The sequence below is a fragment of the Bos mutus genome, chromosome 27 (assembly GCF_027580195.1).
Source record: "Bos mutus isolate GX-2022 chromosome 27, NWIPB_WYAK_1.1, whole genome shotgun sequence".
NCBI lineage: Eukaryota > Metazoa > Chordata > Mammalia > Artiodactyla > Bovidae > Bos > Bos mutus.
The window spans coordinates 41,933,410-41,953,522 of record NC_091643.1 but is presented as its reverse complement, the minus strand read 5'-3'; the positions used below and the strand labels follow the sequence as shown (position 1 = coordinate 41,953,522).

General features: G+C 42.5%; 1 protein-coding gene across 1 annotated transcript in view; it reads right to left on the bottom strand.

Annotated features, from left to right (window-relative positions):
* CSMD1 (CUB and Sushi multiple domains 1) overlaps positions 1-20,113 on the bottom strand; it is a 1,688,220-nt gene that overhangs the window by 170,249 nt on the left and 1,497,858 nt on the right. The window contains exons 39-40 of the mRNA XM_070364228.1: positions 19,191-19,307; positions 9,737-9,946 (exon numbers count right to left, since the gene is read on the bottom strand). Of these exons, the coding sequence (XP_070220329.1) occupies positions 9,737-9,946; positions 19,191-19,307 (327 nt within the window). The remainder of the gene's footprint in view (positions 1-9,736; positions 9,947-19,190; positions 19,308-20,113) is intronic.

Sequence of the window (20,113 nt, the reverse complement as noted above, 5' to 3'; positions counted from 1 at the left end):
CATGAAAAACAATGTCAGTACCAATAAGCTCATACCTATACTACAAGAAGAAGACAACACTCAGAATTTCTCTTTTTCAGGAGAATCCTTTCTTTGGATCTGAGAAAATAATCATCGTTCACGTCTGTCAGTCTTAAGTGGTATTTGCATCAAGTGTTTAAATTATAGGCACTGGATGTGGCAGCAGGCGGAAGCATGTAGTCATCTTTCTAATACCTATTATATTTTCTGACTGATACCTAATCAGTTGATAAATATCTTCATCCTATCAGCCATCTCCCAGTTTTTGACTTAGAAGTAGGGTACCTGAACTCAATTTTATTTAACACAATTCATCTTTCACTTCTCAAGTTCTGTATAAGTCATTTAACTTCAAGACAGCTACATGTACTACTGGTAACATTTTTGACCTTTATATGGTCATAAATAAATGAGAAGGCTTAGTAATAAGGGGTATTCACAGACACCACTGAGAATGACAAGAATTATCTGCATGATTTATGCATCTTCTTATGAGTTATTAATCATAAGCTTAACTTATAAATCTCAAGTGCAACCTAGGAATTTTGCTGTGACACACACATCAGAGTTGTGTCATTTGGCCAGCTTATAAATTTTATAAAATGACAAACTATCTAATTAAGTGTCACCCCTGTCGGCTAAGATACTCCACAAGAAATCCAAACACCTCATATTCATGTTCTCATTCTTTTTTACTTAATTTATTTTTATGTTTTTCAACTATATCAATTAATTGCCTACATTAAAAATACATTGCTTAGAATTTTTTTTTTTAAATGTGGATACTGAAATTTAGAGTCAGGTGTCAAGTAAATAAAACATTCGCTCAACGAACTAGGTGTTTAGCCTGGACGAGAACTCACAGATTCTGATGCCTACAGGCCAAGGAGACACAAGTTCAAAGCTGGCAGGCTGCTAAAGGAGACTTTTGAAGTCGCTGCCTTGGCACCTTGGAAGGGCCATCACTCTGACACTTCAGGGGACAGCCCCTGCTGATACCGGCAAACCACCCTGATTCTGACGTCACAACAGGAAAATGGGTCTTTTACCAATTATGTAAAATCTAATGCTAAATATTGACAACTTAAAAATATTCATATTTTCCTAATGAAACTCAGTAGTTTTATGATTTCTGGTCTAGATTATTCCTATACAGAATTTTTTTAAATTTTTTATTTTGTATTGAGGTATAGCTAATTAACAAACAATTTGTGATAGTTTCAGGTGGACAGCAAACTGTCTCAGACACACATATGCATGCATCCACTCTCCCCCAAACTTCCCTCTCATACAGACTGGCACATAACATTGAACAGAATTCCCTGTGCTATATAGTAAGACTTTGTTGGTTATCTATTTTCAGATATAACAATGTATACCTGTCCACCCCCTCCTTCTTAACTATCCCTTCCTCCCAGCAACCATAAGCTGGTTCTTGAAGTCCCTACACAGACTTTTTGTGGTATCATGTTCTTCTTTCCTTCTTTCCTCTCTCTCTCTCTTTCTTTCTTTCAGTACTCTTTTTGGAGCGAACTAATTGATAGCTTTTGGAGCTATATAGACACAGCCTTAGTAACCCTATCTGAAAAATATCAATAGAAAAAAAAAATTTGTTTGAACAATGGAGGTTTAAAGTTACATAAGATAAAATCTGAGGAGGGCATGGAAACCCACTCTGCTATTCTTGCCTGGAGAATCCCATAGATAGAGGAGCCTGGCAGACCCCAGTCCATAGAGTCACAAAGAGTCAGATAGGACTGAAGCGACTTCAGTATCAGTTCAGTTGCTCAGTCATGTCCAACTATTTGAGACCCATGGACTGCAGCATGCCAGGCTTCCTTGTCCATCACCAACTCCCAGAGCTTGCTCAAACTCATGTCCAACAAGTTGGTGATGCTATCCAACCATCTCTCCTCTATTGTCCCCTTTTCCTCCTGCCCTCAATCCTTTCCAGCATCAGGGTCTTTTCCAAGGAGTCAGCTCTTTGGATCAGGTGGCCAAAGTATTGAAGCTTCAGTTTCAGCATCAGTCCTTCCAATGAATATTCAGGACTGGTTTCCTTTAGGATTGATTGGTTTGATCTCCTTGCTCTCCAAGGGATTCTCAAGAGTTCTCACCAACACCACAGTTCAAAAGCATCAATTCTTTGGCACTCAGCTTTCTTTACTCTCACATCCATACATGACCACTGGAAAAACCATAGCTTTGACTAGACGGACCTTTGTAGGCAAAGTAATGTCTCTGCTTTTTAATGTTCTCTCTTGGTTGGTCCTAACTTTTCTTCCAAGGAGTAAGAGTCTTTTAATTGCATGGCTGAAGTCGCAATCTGCAGTGATTTTGAAGCCCCCCAAAGTAAAGTTTGTCACTGTTGCCATTGTTTCTTCATCTATTTGCCATGAAGTGATGGGACCGGATGCCATGATCTTAGTTTTTTGAACGTTGAGTTTTAAGCCAGCTTTTTCACTCTCCTCTTTCACTTTCATCAAGAGGCTCTTTGGTTCCTCTTCACTTTCTGCCATATGGGTGGTGTCATCTGCATATCTGAAGTTATTGATATTTCTCCCAGCAATCTTGATTCCAGCTTGCACTTCACTCAGTCCAGCATTTTGCATGATGTATTCTGCATATAATTTAAATAAGCAGGGTGACAATATACAGCTTTGATGTACTCCTTTCCCAATATGGAACCAGTTCTTTGTTCCATGTCTGGTTCTAACTATTGCTTCTTGACCTGCATACAGATTTCTCAGGAGGCAGGTAAGGTGGTCTGTTATTCCCATCTCTTTAAGAATTTTTCACAGTTTGTTTTAATCCACATAGTCAAAGGCTTTGGCGTAGTCAATAAAGCAGGAGTAGATGTTTTTCTGGAACTCTCTAGTTTTTTCTATGAAGCAACTTAGCACATACGTAGGATAAAATCTAATTTCAAAAGTACACAGCAAACAATAATAGCATGGGAATCTGTATTTGAGTCTTGCAAAGTCAATAAAAAAAGAAAAGTTAAAAATTTAAATACAGTATTAAGAAGCTGTCCCCTAGCCCCATTTTCTCATATGCATGTAGACCTGGTGTCAGAGGTACAACAGCCATCCTCGGACCACAAGGCAACAAGGAGAAAAAGGCTACAAGCATCACATACTGGTTGGCCTTGATGTACTCAGTGCTGGCAGAAGTCACCTGGGACTTCTCGGGGTGATTGACAGTTATGACCATGAGACTCTGCCCAGGCTTTGTTCAGACTCTGTTCTTGACCTCCCTTTTCTTACAGCGTTAATTTTAGAAAACTTGTCACTATACATTTTTCCTCTGTCCCTTGGAGATGCATATAAGTCTTTTTAAGAGCCTCTTGTCAGTTTCACAGTGTAGGTATGTGTTTCTCATGGGCCTGGGGACTGATCCTCTGAAGTGACCATCAGGGAGCCCTCAGAGGACAGTAATCGAGCTCTAGTGGCTCCAGGCTGTGCACTCTGTCTGGGAGCCAAGAGATGGTTTACAGGCTTTGGGCTAACTCGGAAGGGCTATGACCCCCATTCCAGCTCCTAGAAAGTCTCCAGCCTTTAGCCTGTATTCATTTTAAAACCTAAATTTGGAATAAACACCTTAAGGAACATTTATGTTTATTATATAAACACCCTTTGGAAGGATAGATTCTTATCCTGCATGAAGCCAGATGCAAGTGTGGATAAATTCAGTCTCCAGTCTCAACACCTCTGCAAACCTGTGCCTCTCCTCAGGGACCCAGCCCCAAACTGTCCTTTCTCCTAGAAGCTCCAACGCAGCAGCCATAGATCAGGATGCCAGCACCCTCACTCCAGTTTGCTTGGCCAGGCCTGAGTGGTCCAGAGATGGGCGGCACTACAACCTGTTAAGATCTGTGATTCAGAAAGATGACAGCAACGCTAGCACAATTTCAGATTTGAGTGTTGTTTCTTTTATTTTCTTGATGATCACCTAATCATGTGAAAGCTGGATCTGTAAATTTACAAATGCGATTTTGTTTTATTTAATTTTTTAAAGTCTTGTTTGGTTATGCCGTGCAGCATGCTGCATCATAGTTCACCGACCAGGGATGGACCCTGTGCCCCTTGCAGTGGAATCGCTGACTGTTAACCCCTGGACTGCCAGGGGAGGCCCACAGACTGGATTTTAAGTCACCACAGCTAGCTTTGATGGATGGAAGATAAGAGGAAGAAACCCAGAGAAGAACACTGCTGACACTGTGACCCCACAATGGCTTTTTTTTTTTAATTTAAAGAAAGATGAACCTACATGTAAACAAATGAAAGGGAGAAGAATTTGCTGCCCCAAAATATTCCTCTTTGGTGTGAGGATTATCGCGAGTTTGTTATCCTTAAGGAGGTGCAGACATGGGGGTATCTTTGGAAACAGAGTAGAAGCTAGTCATTTATAGGAGACATTTACATCTATGAGGGAAATCTCCCTTGGTAAGTAAGGGTGTCCTTTCTCTGCTCCAGGAAGAGAAAGGTGGCTAAATCTCCAGAAACTTATCAGTGGAGAAGAAAAGAACAAGCTCAATCTGCCTGACAACCACGCCGTGCTTCCCTGCTCACCTCTCATGTTTTTACAGGGGGGTGATCTCAGAAAAGAATCCAGAAAAATAGGGGAAATGTGTTTCTTCCCCTCCACAAACATCGGTGGGAAGGGCAAAATCTGAGTTCAGCACATGAATTTTCCCCACTTTCTAGGAGCATATGGCTTTGCATCTTCTCTGCTGCTACCTCTTTGAGTTCACTTTCTTCTCTGGTTTCTCAGTGTCTTGTCTGGGGTGTTTTGCACATTTCACATGTTCCTTTTTGACTCTGTTTCTGAGGTGGCACTAGTGGTAAAGAACACACCTGTTAGTGAAGGAGACATAAGAGACATGGGTTCAGTCTCTGGGTTGGAAAGATCCCCTGCAGGAGGACATGGCAATCAACTCCAGTATTCTTGCCTGGAGAATCCTGTGGACAGAGGAGCCTGGCGGGCTATAGTCCAGAGGGTCGCAAAGAATCAGACACGACTGAAGTGACTTAGCACCAGCACATTGACTCAAGTAGAGTCACATGTACAGGAGCCATTTAGTTCTCAGTAAACCTGTGTTAACTGCAAGGCCCAGGTCAGATGGCACCCCCAGGACTTCTCTAACTGAGACTGAGTGGGGTCCTATGGGCTCCCAGACATTGAAGCGCTTTTGTCCCCCATTTCTTCAGCTTCCATGGTGTCCCTGAGTTCCAAAGGGCAGACTGAAACAGTTGCTAATCAAAGGAGGAACAGCCATGAAGCCACCTCCTGAGGCAAGATTATAGGGACCAGAGAAACTCATGGAGATTCAGTTTAGTTCAGTCCAACACTTTGCGACCCCACGGACTGCAGCACCAAGGCTTCCCTGTTCATCACCAACTCCTAGAGGTTGCTCAGACTCATGTACATCTAGTTGGTGATGCCATCCAACAATTTCATCCTCTGTCATCTCCTTCTCCTCCTGCCTTCAATCTTTCCTAGCATCAGAGTCTTTTCCAGTGAGTCAGTTCTTCACATCAGGTGGCTAAAGTATTGGAGTTTCAGCTTCAGCATCAGTCCTTCCAATGAATATTCAGGACTGATTTCCTTTAAGACTGACTGGTATGATCTCCTTGCAGTCCGAGGAACTCTCAAGAGTCTTCTCAAACACCATAGTTCGAAAGCATCGGTTCTTTGGCACTCAGCTTTCTTTAGAGTCCAAATCCACATCCGTACATGACTACTGGAAAAACCATAGCTTTGAGTAGATGGACCTTCGTTGGCAAAGTAATGTATCTGCCTTTAATACGCTGTCTAGGATAATCATAGCTTTTCTTCCAAGGAGAAAGCTCTTTTCATTTCTTGGCTGCAGTCATCATCTGCAGTGATTTTGGAGCCCAAGAAAATAAAGTCGGTCACAGTTTCCATTGTTTTCCCATTATTTGCCATGAAGTGATGGAACCAGATGCCATGATCTTAGTTTTGTGAATGTTGAGTTTTAAGTCAGCTTTTTCACTCTTCTCTTTCACTTTCATCCAGAGGCTCTTTAGTTCCTCTTCACTTTCTGCCATAAGGGAGATTAGACCCACCTGAGACCCTGCACATGCCCTCATCTTACCAGCAACCCTGCCCTTGGAGTCCACCAAACCCAGTGTGTTGTGACAATTTTGAAACTTTGCAGTAGAAAGAAGAATGTAAGGCTATTACTGCCTTGATCCTTATCACCTACTCCCAACCCGAAGTCCTGACTATATAACTTCTCCCTATTCCCCAGGGAGGTGAGGGCACAGTTATTGAGGTTCTAGCCTACAGTGTTTCCTTTTTGCCTGACAAGGAAATAAAGCCACTCTTTTTTTCTCCTCTGTAACTCTGTCTCCGAATTTCTGTTCAGTGTCAGTGCATAGAGATCCCTCATCTGCTAGACAGGAGATGGTGTTGACTCCATCAGGCCTTTGCAATCCTTGTGGGAGATTCTGAGAGAGCTATATCTGTGTTTGTGCAGTACAACATGGGGTGTATTTGAGAACCAGCAGATGCAGGGGAAAGCTCTAAAAGCGGGGCACAGGGTCTTCTTTTGAGAAGGAAATTATTTTGACAAATAGAATGTACATATGCAGAGAAGTCTCCACTCTTGTGCCAAGAGGATGCTCCCTAAACTCTTCTCAGAGAAAAGGAGTGGGGTTAATCATCACAGTACTGATGCCATGTATAAAACAGATCACTGATGAGAACCTCCTGCACAGCACAGGGAACCCTGTTCAGTGCTCTGTGGTGACCTGAACGGGAGGGAAATCCAAAACAGAGGGGTTTATGTATACATGTAGCTGTTGCACTTTGCTATACAGAAGAAATTAACATTGTAAAACAACTATACTCCTATAAATGTTTTGAAAGATAAATCAACACAACAAACTTCACTCAACGACCCTCATGAACCACAGATTTCCTGGTCTTCTTCCCATTGCTTCCTCTCTTGGAATCCTGAACCCCTTTCCCCCTTGTTTTAGCTTCAGAAGCTACCTAAACCCCCAAGTTCTAGCCACTCCTGTGAGTGACTCTTGTCTGGGTTCTCGCAGGCATCTGTGAGCCCGTGAAAAGTGTGTACTCATAAACTTGTGCTAGTTCTTCTCCTGCTGAGCTGTCACGGGCGGGTCTCATCACCCACTGGAGAACCTCAGATGACACAAAAACCTGCAGACTTGGATGACTGTGTAACTACAGGGGTGTTGACGGTATATGTGGGTGGGCAGGAGAAACGAGAAGAGGAGGAGACTCTGGAAGAACTGAAGATGATTCCTCCACAGTGCTTCTGAGAAAGTGGGAGCTGAAGGGGTCATTAAAATTAAACATAAGCAGGGGTGTGTGTGTGAGAAAGAGAGGAACTTGAGTGTATTAAGGAGAAAGAGAAACAGCCACTGGAAAAGCAATGAAGGGAAGATAATTCCCACTTGGAGAAAAGTGAAAGTGTTAGTTACTCAGTCATATCTGACTCTTTGGGATCCCACAGACTGTAGCTGCCAGGCTTCTCTGTCCATGGGATTCTCCAGGCAAGATTACTGAAGTGGGTTGCCATGCCCTCCTCCAGGGGATCTTCCTGAGCCAGGGATCGAGGCCCTGTCTCCTGCATTTCAGGCAAATTATTCACCATCTAAGCCATTAAAGTGAAAAGTGAACTGAAAGTGAAGTTGCTCAGTCGTGTCCAACTCTTTGCGACCCCATGGACTGTAGCCTATCAGGCTCCTCCGTCCATGGGATTTTCCAGGCAAGAGTGCTGGAGTGGATTGCCATTTCCCAATTCCTACCTTAAATGCCCTGGAAAGAGTAGAAAGAAACATTCTAGAGTCTAGTGCATTGGAGGGGTTGCCTGCAAGAAAGGGATCATTCTCTTGTCTCCAAAAGGGGGAAGAGCAGGGGTGTAGGCAGACCTCTGTGCTGGCCTGGGAAACTGTCTCTCCACTGTTCTCTGTGTACCTGGGCACACACACCAGCCTTCCAGCGGGACTTGACACCCTTGCTGAGGCACAGCGGGGTCCAGGTGAGAAGGAATGACAGACACAGGTGGACACAGAGAAATCCAGGCAAGGTCTCCTGTCTCATTCCTTAGGCTGTATCACCCTGTCTTTTTTTCCCCCTACCTGGATTCCTATTTTGAAACACTCAAATTCTGGAAATGTAAATTTATACTTTAAGTAACCACTGAAGTAACAAGGTCTGAAAGTTCAACGCAAAATGCCATCCTCTTTTAGTAATGAAATATTAAACATTTTCGAGGGCAGTCTATAAAATTAAAAAAAAACAAGTGATATCACCATGTTAAAAAAAGACTCCACTTTTGACATTTTTTTTTTACTTCATTTGAATTAACAACGTTGAAGAAAAGGCCAGCTAAATTATTGTGTATGAAATGAAAACTTTGAACTTTTTCACATGTCAGAAAGCTTTGATGATGGTAGATTCTAACTTTTTTAGAGATCTCACATTTTGATGGTTTAAAAACACATAAAATTCATTCCCTCTCTATCTTTCTCCTTCCCCCACCGCCCCCACCCCCGCTCTGGCATAACTTGAACATGGCTTGAATAGTATACAAGGTCATTACTTTGACCTGAGAGAAAGCTTAAATGCATGAAAGACAGGGTCAGACCCCCTTCCCTTGTGGACATGAGGCAGGAGATAGATGGACTCCAGCTTAGATCTTACAGTCAGCCTCCTTTTTACATTTCCAGATGGAATAACAACAGGAGCAGGGCAAATGCTGGACTTTGCTCCAGTGAACACTTAAGACAACAGTCATAGTGGAGACAGAGGGGAGCTGAGCCCTGCCCAAATGGGAGATGGAGAGACCACACGTCCCTCCTTCTAGAGATCAAGGAGACCTTCCTGACTACATAGGTGCTGAAAAGGCCCCCCAGTGGTCAAAAGAAAGGGGGCCCCACCCCACAGCAGGTGATGCCAACCTACCCACAGGCCTCTGCACTGGAACCCATCGTGGCTAAGAGATGCACACGCACACAGGGATGGACCCTGAGATGCTCCAGACACAGACTCAGAGCCAGGTGATTGGCCAGAGGAAGCCAGAAGAAAGGCTTGTGTAAGTGATTCAGACCACCCGAGGGCGTGACTCCCTCTCTGAGCACACCCGGTGTCTAGCCACACATACTCCTTTTCCTCCTAGTACCCTTTACAGGTTTCACTACTGTCTGTCTCTTTGCGGACATTTATTTTGACAAAACCAACAAACCAGGGCTTTGCTGCTGTCCTTGGTAGTCGAGTGGCCAGGATTCAGCACTCTCACTGCTGTGGCCTGACCTCAGTCTCTGGCTGGGAACTGAAATCCTGCTGTGAGCTACTGCAGGTGGAGGCCCCCCAAGATCAAAGACACTCCTTGTACTCTAGTCCTGAAGGGGTAACACCTGCATGGAGCCAAGAGGACACAGTGACAGGTGACAAGGCTATGTGACAATGGGGATAAGAGGGTCCCAGTGGTGATGTGGCCACTGGAGGAAGACAGAAGGGACCCCGGTGAAGCAGCGCCTGACCTGCTCCTGGCATCTGGTCCTGACCTGTGTGAAGCCTGGCAAAGACTCCATTCCCACCAGAAAGCCATGCTCCACTCTGGACTCTCCAGTTGTGCAAGACTTTAACCAGCTCGGATGTTCATGCTTCCACAGAATTTAAGTGTCAGATGCATCCCCAGGTGTGGTAGGAGTCTTACCTTGGTAAGTGAGTTTAAACCCCGGCCGGTTCTGCGAGTGGTCGCTGTAGAAATGGATGAGCGTCTCATGAGTGGTGCTCAGCAGGGCGCTGGGCAGGTCGGGGCCGCTGAACTGCCCGATCATCGGGCTGGTGTGATAAGGGCCGTTTTGAATTTCAAGGTAATCATGATTAGCTTCGGTAGAAAAATTCAGAAATTGAATATGTGCACCTATGAAAAAAATAGGCAACACTGGTGAATACTGGTATCAAAATTTTTTATAATGCTTATCAACAGAGATTAAAACCACATCAGTTTCTTCCAACAATCTCTCTCTAGGAGGTAGAGTGGAGGAACATGAACATTGTGAATTACAACAAGCCTTGGTTTGGTTTCTCCTCTGCTGCCCGCCAGCTGTGTGACCTTTGTTCATGTAGTGAATGCTCCTAAGTCAATTTTTTTGTGAAATATGGACATTACTGGCACTGCATCACAGAGGCATGCAGGTGTAATTCTCAGAATGGCAACTTATATCCACACACAATGGCAGGGATTCTTGTCCAGCTGCTATTATAATCCTTACAATCAGAAACATAAGTTTGCAATTGTCAGTTAATTTTCAGCTTTATCAAGGAAGAAGCCAATATAGACCTAACAAAATGCAACACACTTCAGAAGTGGCTTTTAAGAGGATGCTCATACCATCTCACCAGAAATCTCTTAGTTTGAAAACTGATGTTTTGACTGTGTAGTGCCTGCAATGCAAATTACTGGTGTTTGCAAGAAACCTGCTCTGGTAAACACCACGCTGATTCTCACAACTGAATCTATTTTAACAAGAGGCCAAGGCTGTCCAAAGGACCCACGTTGCTGGCATAATATTGATCAGTGTGCCAGATAAGCTACTATTGATAATTTAGAAGAGAATCAAAATAACTTAGAGTTATTTGCTGTGGTATTGTGGCATGGTTGAAAATTTGACTATTGTTCCTAAAATACTTCTTAATTCACTTGAAGGTTTATTCAGAATGCCAAAGATAGTAGTTTTTGCATAAATCAAGGCAATTAAGTTGGGTTTATAAAGCCTAAACTAAGAAAACCAACAGCTATTGTGGATCACTCTCTCAGCATGTGAGGAAAGCTTTATTTTGTGTTATTCTTCTATATATATATATATATATATATATATATATAAAGCTCTTTTTATCCATCTATCCATATATATAAAGATCTTTTCATCTATCTATCTATCTATCTATATATATATTACTTTTCATCTAAGATATCTGACACATTTCCTAGGTTTTAGGAAATTAAAGATATTGTTATATTAAAGATCATGTTTGCAAGGGTTACCTTACTTAAGCATAAATGCCGAGAAAATGTAAAGCCATCATATCTACTTAGTATTGATGGAAAACATACGTAACATAGGTAACAAAAGTCTGAAATCAGTAAAAAAAAAAAAAGAAAAGAAAAGAATAAAAGCTCATGCAAAGAGTAATAGGGAAGAACAACCTAAAGCTACTCAATAAATTTTAAAATTCTCCAAGAAACACAATTTTATCAATTATGGAGAAAACTTTGTTAGGAGGAAGAAAAGCGTGAATAATGGCCTTTCTGGTTGGACACAGTGTAAGTCCATTATCACATCGGGATTCAGTTTACCAAGGTGACCATTGGTAAACAGGTGACCTGTTATTACCATTATTTCACAGGTGAGCAAAATAAGGCACAGGAAGGCTGGGTGTGATGTCCCAGGTAACACAGCGAGATGCAGAGTTAGACTGACACCAACTCTGATGGACAGAGAACTCGTGTTCTCTGGTTTAGCATGGAAACATGCTAGACACAAGCTAAGCATCTCATGATGTTACAAATATTACAAATTTTTGGAGAAAGTTATTTTGTATTAAAATTATCACCCTAGTTTGATAGAGAAAATTGGAAGGAATTTCAGAATATTTCAGGAAGAGACTCAAAAAGTAAAAAGCAGAAGAAAGACTTTCAGTGAAAGGTCTTTAACAAGACTACAAAACCTTGGTTGTTTTTAGAATGAGCAACTCAGTTTCTTCCACACCGTCCAAGTGTACATACAGCGACACATGAGCAGGGAGTGAAGGAACAGGCCGGCCTGGGGCTGGCCTGGCTGTTCTAACGCCAGGCGCCACAGATGACCCACAGGCAACAAAGCCATACATTCAAAACATTCCTGTAAATATGTAAAAGTGTCAAGCATGTCTCTGTTGGAGAGACCTCCATAAGCTAAATCATTTTCTTTATACATCTCAGTAAATACGTTTAGTTGAAAGAAATTTGGAAGCAAGGAAAGAAGAAAGACAGAGAGAGGGATTGAAAGAGACAGAGAGAGAGAGGGAGAGGGAGAAAGTAAAGAAGGAGGAAGGCAGGCGAGAAGGAGAGAAGGCAGGACCGATGACTCCTAGCCCCTCCTCCTCAGCTGTCACCTCTCTGCCACCTGCTGTGAGAGCTGAGCCACTTGGCCAGTCTGTAAGTCGCAGGTCAGTTAGCATCTGATCTACTTCCTTACCTACTGTTGAGCTAAAAACAGTTTGCTTTTATAGCCTGGCCCAACATCTGACAATAAAGAGGGTTGTTTTTTCTTTTTTTTGACTAATTAATAAACTATAGTAATGGATTTAAAAATATATATATTTTTGGTGGCTGCATCAAGGCCTAGAACCTGTATGGTCCACAGAGTTTCATAAACACCCATCACATTCTTCACGGGAGGAAGAACACAGAAGCCGACATAAGAACAATCAAAAACGAATGACGAATTATTGAAATTTCTATTTTTCATCCAAAAACTATGAGATAGGATGTGAAACGAGGGCAAGATTAGAACACTTAAAATATTTATTTCCTTTTTGGGTATAAAATCAAATGGCAGGGAAACGGCTTAAAACGGGCTCATTTCAGATGTGCATATGCAGATGTCAGATGAATTCATTCAGAGATACATTTGAAATTCACAGAACGTCCTGGTTGAGAAAGAAATGAGAGATAGCAAGCAGATCAAGGGGCACAAAAACCCTAAAAGATGGCCAATATCTCCAAAGTAAAGGAAATAGTGAAAGTGGCCTTTCCCTGATTTGGAATTAATCTTGAAATGGAAATGGGATTATGAAAATTATAATTTTATGAAAACTTAGCATATTAAGCAGGATAAAGTATCCAGCCCCATATCAAACCACCTAATATGTATCAGGAAAGAGAACTGAGCCCAGCTCTAATCTGGTTTAGAATGAAATTTTTAGCTATCTAATTTTCAGCGAATTGTGTCCAGTTTGACATCATGAAGCCAAAATGAAGGGATTAAAATAAGCGTAACCTAGTTATCCTTCTATTATCTCACAGAATACCAAAAGTGTGTTATTGCAACAAGAAAACCCATCTGAATGCCCATCTAGGGTGAAATTTACACTGACTGTCATTACACATTGGAAATTAAGTGTCAGGAAAAGGCATCTGCTGAAAGGATTTTGAATCTGGACTTGACAAAACTTTGAATATGTAAGCTGACCATAGCTTCAGAGTTAAACTCTTGTCTCTTGGTTGACAGACCCTGTGGATAGTAAGTGCTCTATTGTACATCATCTGTGCATAATAAATATATAGCAAATGAGTGAATAGTTTCAGAATTCAGAGGGAGTATTCTAAAGAGTCTTTTATTTCCTCCCTATGCTTCTAGATGGCCGAAAGCCATGGCCAGTTTTGACCCCATGCTGTGTGATGTAAGTGCAAGGGTTTCAAATATAAAAAGTAAAGCAGAAAAAACAAATGATTTAATCTCTGTTAAATATGCTTTTAGAAACTTTCAAGAAAATAGACAGAAGTTCTGTTTGATTTGGAGAAGGCAATGGCAAGCCACTCCAGTACTCTTGCCTAGAAAATCCCATGGATGGAGGAGCCTAGTGGGCTGCAGTCCATGGGGTCGCTACGAGTCGGATGCGACTGAGTGACTTCACTTTCACTTTTCACTTTCACACAATGGAGAAGGCAATGGCAACCCACTCCAGCGTTCTTGCCTGGAGAATCCAGCCACACAAAAGAGCAACCCAAATTTGTGGAAAGGAAAGGAAAGGAAACAACATTAGAGCATTTGGCCTAGTAACAAAGAGCAGTGAACAGTTAGGTAATGCCTTCTCCGTGTCAGGCATTTGCTTCAGAACAGCTGTAGGAGAATAATATTTTGTGGTATTCCTTTTAAAGATAAGTGACAGCAGTTCCAAAGCATGTCCACAACTTGCAAATTCATACCAGCAGTCACTTACAGAACTAGGATTTCTACTCGTCTACGCTCAGAGCCCAAAGACATGAGAGACCACCATGTACCATGCCTGCCCCTCAGGTGAAGTCCTGTGACTGCATGCTTGTAACAGAGCAGGGCCCTATGGTCCTTTACCTCCTATGTCCTCAGCCTGCCTTTTGTCTGTGGAAAAACTTCAGCCAATGAATAAGTTTAATCAGAGAACTGAGAAAATGTAGTAACAAAGGAAAACAGGCAAAAGAGGCCAAATAATAATAATGATACTACTAATAATAATGTGTTCTCACTAAGCGTAGTCAAGAACTTTTGGTTCTGTCTCATGGGCTATAAATAATAATCTGAGCCATGTCCTGTGAGCTGTCTTATAGATACTGAAACCTCTGCACCAGGTGGATAAGTTAACTACATGATGACCAGGCTGTAGTCATGACACAAGCTGCCACAATTCTGAGAACTGTCCTCAAGGAAATGGGATCAAACCAACACTGAAACTGAAGATTGAAACTGTGCTTAAAATAATCAAGATGCTGCTGGTCAGACCACCGATGACCAACTTGAAGATGACCGTCAGAGCTGACTGTGCTGTTTCTCCATGTAGCTCCCTCCCTCAGCCTATGACAGCTCTTGTCCACTGACCATCATTGGCTGGGAGGGGAGTCCGCCTTTGGACAGATGTCCACCCTCCTCATTGGATGCTGGCATGAAAATCAAGCAAACTTTCCTTCCCACCAACCTGGCCTCTTTACTGACTTTAGAGTGGGGAGCAGCTGGAACCCCGCTTTTGGTAAACATGCTCTCACTGAGGCTGGATGCAGAGAGCAGTTGTCAGGGGGTGAGTAATTAGCAAGTGGAGACATAGGTGGGCTTTCACGTGATACCAGAGCGACGGGTCATTTTGCATATATAATTAAGCTATTGTTCCATGGGTGTGGGAGAGAAGTAGGATTAATCAGAAGAATTATGTGACTGAGCTGGCTCCTGCTGAACAAGTGTGTCGGATGTCTAACAGGCAGTCCCATGTATATTTGCTTGTGTGAAAAGATCAAAAACACTGCAACAAACCTTCCTCTGATGAAAAACATCTAACCTGCTTTTTCTCAAGAAAAAGCACTGCTGTCTCATATTCTGGATAACTGTGTCTTTCAGGATGGCTGGGGGAATTGGAGACAGCTGTACTGTAATTATTAGCAAAACAGTCATTAATACCTAGGCAACCCAAACCCAAACTGACAATCAAGGAACCAGGAATGCACATGCCTCTTTCCTGTTTTAAAATTTCATGTTTAGGAGTATATTTATAGATTACACAACTTGTCAGAAAAACCCAGTGTGGTACTATATGTTCAGTTCAGTCACTAGTGTCTGACTCTTTGTGGCCCCATGAACCACAGCACGCCAGGCCTCCCTGTCCATCACCAACTCCTGGAGTCCACCCAAACCCATGTCCATCGAGTCGATGATGCCATCCAACCATCCCATCCTCTGTCATCCCCTTCTCCTCCTGCCCTCAATCTTTCCCAGCATCAGGGTCTTTTCCAATGAGTCAGCTCTTCACATCAGGTGGCCAAAGTATTGGAGTTTCAGCTTCAACATCAGTCCTTCCAATGAACACCCAGGACTGATCTCCTTTAGGATGGACTGGTTGGATCTCCTTGCAGTCCAAGGGACTCTCAAGAGTCTTCTCCAACACCACAGTTCAAAAGCATCAATTCTTCGGTGCTCAGCTTTCTTTATAGTCCAACTCTCACATCCATACATAACCACAGGAAAAACCATAGCCTTGACTAGACGGACCTCTGTTGGCAAAGTAATGTCTCTGCTTTTTAATATGCTGTCTAGGTTGGTCACGGAGAAGGCAATGGCACCCCACTCCAGTACTCTTGCCTGCAAACTTCCATGGATGGAGGAGCCTGGTGGGCTGCAATCTATGGGGTCGTGAAGAGTTGGACACGACTGAGCAACTTCCCTTTCACTTTTCACTTTCATGCATTGGAGAAGGAAATGGCAACCCACTCCAGTGTTCTTGCCAGGAGAATCTGGGGATGGCAGAACCTGGGGGGCTGCCGTCTATGGGGTTGCACAGAGTTGGACACGACTGATGTGATTTAGCAGCAGCAGCAGCAGTAGGTTGGTCATAACTTTCCTTCCAAAGAGTAAGTGTCTTTAATTTCATTGCTGCAATCACCATCTGCAGTGATTTTGGAGCCCAGAAACATAAAGTCAGCCACTGTTTTCACTGTTTCCCCATCTATTTGCCATGAAGTGATTGGACCGGATGCCATGGTCTTAGTTTTCTGAATGTTGAGCTTTAAGCCAACTTTTCCACTCTCCTCTTCACTTTCATCAAGAGGCTTTTTAGTTCCTCTTCACTTTCTTCCATAAGGGTGGTGTTATCTGCATATCTGAGGTTATTGATATTTCTCCTGGCAATCTTGATTCCAGATTGTGCTTCCTCCAGCCCAGCGTTTCTCATGATGTACTCTGCATGTAAGTTAAATAAGCAGGGTGACAATATACAGCCTTGGCGTACTTCTTTTCCTGTTTGGAACCAGTCTGTTGTTCCATGTCCAGTTCTAACTGTTGCTTCCTGACTTGCATACAGGTTTCTCAAGAGGCAGGCCAGGTGGTCTGGTATTCCTATCTCTTTCAGAATTTTCCACAGTTTATTGTGATCCACACAGTCAAAGGCTTTGGCATAGTCAATAAAGCAGAAATAGATGTTTTTCTGGAACTCTCTTGCTTTTTCCATGATCCAGTGGATGTTGGCAATTTGATCTCTGGTTCCTCTGCCTTTTCTAAAACCAGCTTGAACATCTGGAAGTTCATGGTTCACGTACTGCTGAAGCCTGGCTTGGAGAATTTTGAGCATTACCTTACTAGTGTGTGAGATGAATGCAATTGTGTGGTAGTTTGAGCTTTCTTTTGCATTGCCTTTCTTTGGGATTGGAATGAAAACTGACCTTTTCCAGTCCTGTGGCCACTGCTGAGTTTTCCAAATTTGCTGGCATATTGAGTGCAGAACTTTCACAGCGTCAACTTTCAGGATTTGAAATAGCTCAACTGGAATTCCATCACCTCCATCAGCTTTGTTCGTAGTGATGCTTCCTAAGGCCCACTTGACTTCATATTCCAGGATGTCCGGCTGTAATCTGTAGCAAATTATTCTGAAGCATAACTGTATCTATTCTAAAAAGCTAGGGACAGTCATACTATTTTGCATGTATTTAGGATTTCAGGCATAAAGTTCCTTTTTGGTTATTCAAGATGCTTTTTCAAGCCTAGTGCTAGGCAATATTAAACATTTTAAAGACAACTAGTTTTAATTATAATATTCCATAAATCTTTTTAACATTTAAACCTTTCTTGAAATAAATGCTTTCTTACGCTCATAGATCATGATCATGAAGTCAGAAGATCCCTGTTCTTTTTTTCCCTGAATTACTGTCTTGTGTACTGGTTTCTCAGTGAGAGAACAGTGAAAGGAAGCATGCTGACCAGCAGCCTTCTCACACCATGAAACAGTGAGGCTGGGAAAATAAGTTAATAAAATGTACATATCCATTCATGAGTAAACTGTTTCTAATGAGGTTTGAAAGAAAAGTGGGAAGTATTTGAAATAACAATTTAAAAACCAGCTAGCATTTTGCTGTTGTTATTTACAACATGCCAAGCCCTATACTAAATTTCTCGCCTGAGCTGTTTCAGTGAATCCTCCGTAACCCTGTGTGGTTATTTCATTTTTAGAGATGCGGAAAGTGAGATTCCTGGGGTTCACTCAGTTCAGTAGCCTACACTATTATTATTTTCCTTGTAAGTTTGTGGCCCCCAAGATGCTGAGGCCCTGCTGGAACCTTGCGGATCAACTGTAACTCCAATCCAGCCCCTGACATCTGACTCCAAACACGGAACCGACCCTGTCCAGATCTTGAGATTCTCAGGGCGAAAAAACAGACCAGGCTTTGTGGATGGCTGAGCCAACATTGGTTAAAGTCAAAGGCCTCTGTTTGGTATAGCACAGGGCAGAATTATAGCCTCTCTGCCCAGAGAGTTCACTGTTTAAAAAATAAAATTTAAAAACCTGGAACAAATAGAGCACCTCCATGACCCCTGTGAACTGTCCCCCCTTCCTTATGCCCCCACATGCTGGGGCCCCTTCAGGGGTCATGGAGCTGAATCTCATGTGTGCTTTCCCCAGTGGGGGCCCCTTTCCTTGCACGCCCTCTTTACTCTGGTGGCTGTACACCCTCCCTTTTAGCTGCTCTCAGCTGAGCAGGTAGACTTCCCCCAACCCCTTCCTCCTCCTGGAACAGACTCTTAAAGCAAAAGCTTTGAAAACTTAATTAAAATATATAACCTTCTTCCAGGGCAATGATTTCCACTTATGCTTCTGTTCACCCATCATTCAGCTAACATTTATTTAGTGCATAAGTACTCAATTACTGTGGACATTCTGGGACATTCCCTGAGTAACTAATCTGGCACCCTCATCACAGTGTGTACTTTTAGGACAATTGCAGGTGGGGAAAATCCAAGTTAATGAACTAAAATATAAGGAAACCACGAGGCAGATGAGGAAAGGTATGACAGAGAATTAAAATTTCACAAAGACTGTGCATTTCTGAAGCAGGCCAAGAATGGGATTTTAGTGTATATAACAATTAAAATTATGAATTATTTAAGGTAGGTAACCTGGAAGTTCATAACTAAATGTGATTTTTATCATTTAGGTAATTTTCATAAACCTAAATCAATGTAAGGAATAATGATAAAATTTTATAAGATAATACTAAAATGAATCATAACCTGAAAAACACCTTAATAATTATTTAAAAGAAACCACTACCATTATTGACTTCCGGTGATAGATTATTGAAGGTGGTATTATGAATAAAGAGGTTGGTGATTGAATTAGGGATGCTACATTTTGCACTTCATGTGACTACTATATCATCATTCTGCCAATTTAGTTTGCCTTGAAAAGATGTGTATGGCCGAATGACTTTTCAAATAACTTTCTATTCTCAAAGTTATTCTGCCAATGCTTTATTTAAATCTGTAAGCCATATTCAATTAAAGACACAGTTAGGTCAACAGAATAAGGCTCGCTTTTTACTTAGTCTTATTCTTTGCAAGGAATATATTAAAAAGTTGGGTCTTGAGGAATTAAAAGATGTCATCACTCACCATAGCCTATGGGCAGGGAGATCTTCCAGGTGCAGTCCAGGTTGTTGGGGTAGGTGCCAGGGAACCCGGGGCTCAGGACCACTCCCCCCATGCTGTTCAAGGTGCCCCCGCAGGTCGCTGTTAGAACGACAAGTGGAGTGAGTGCCTGGGGGCCATGGCTTTCTAGGACAATTCACTCCCCCCACCCCCATGTAAGTGTGCCACCCTGAAGCAAGTCTTCAGAAATGGATTTGCCCCTAGCTTCAGCACATACATAAATGGGATGCCCTTTAGTTACTTCTGGGTCTAGTTCTCTCTGCTGAGCATTCACTGATTAAGAATAAAGACAGGTCTTCGTAGTTTATCTCCTTCTGGTCCACAGAGGCTCTCAGTACAGCTTGGTCAAGCTTACACACTTTGGTCAGTATCCCATTGTCTTCCAGGTTCTGAGTGCTTGTACCAGTTACTACTTACTGATCGTTAGCCATGTGCTCACCTATGGGCTGAGATAAACACAGTTCACTGCTTGATTCTTATCACAACCCTAAAGGGTGAGTATTATTATCATCCCACTTTACAGACAAGGAAACCAAGCATGAGGAGATTAAGGAATTTGTCTAAGGGCACACACCTAGCAAACAGCACAACCAAAATTTTATTTCAGCTCTGTCTGGTTCTCGAATCCAAGTTTGTTTGCTTTAAGATTTATTTTATTTATTTAATGTTTGATTGCATTGAGCCTTAGTCGCTGTATGTGGGCTTTCTCTAGCTGTAGTAAGGGGTGGGGGCTACTCTTCATTGCAGTGCATGGGCTTCTCATTGTGGTGGCTTCTCCTGTTGCAAAGCACAGGCCCTAGGGTGTGCAGGCTTCAGCAGTTGCAGCTCTAGAGCATGGGCTCAGTAGCTGTGGTGCACGGGCTTAGTTGCCCTGCAGCCGGTGGGAT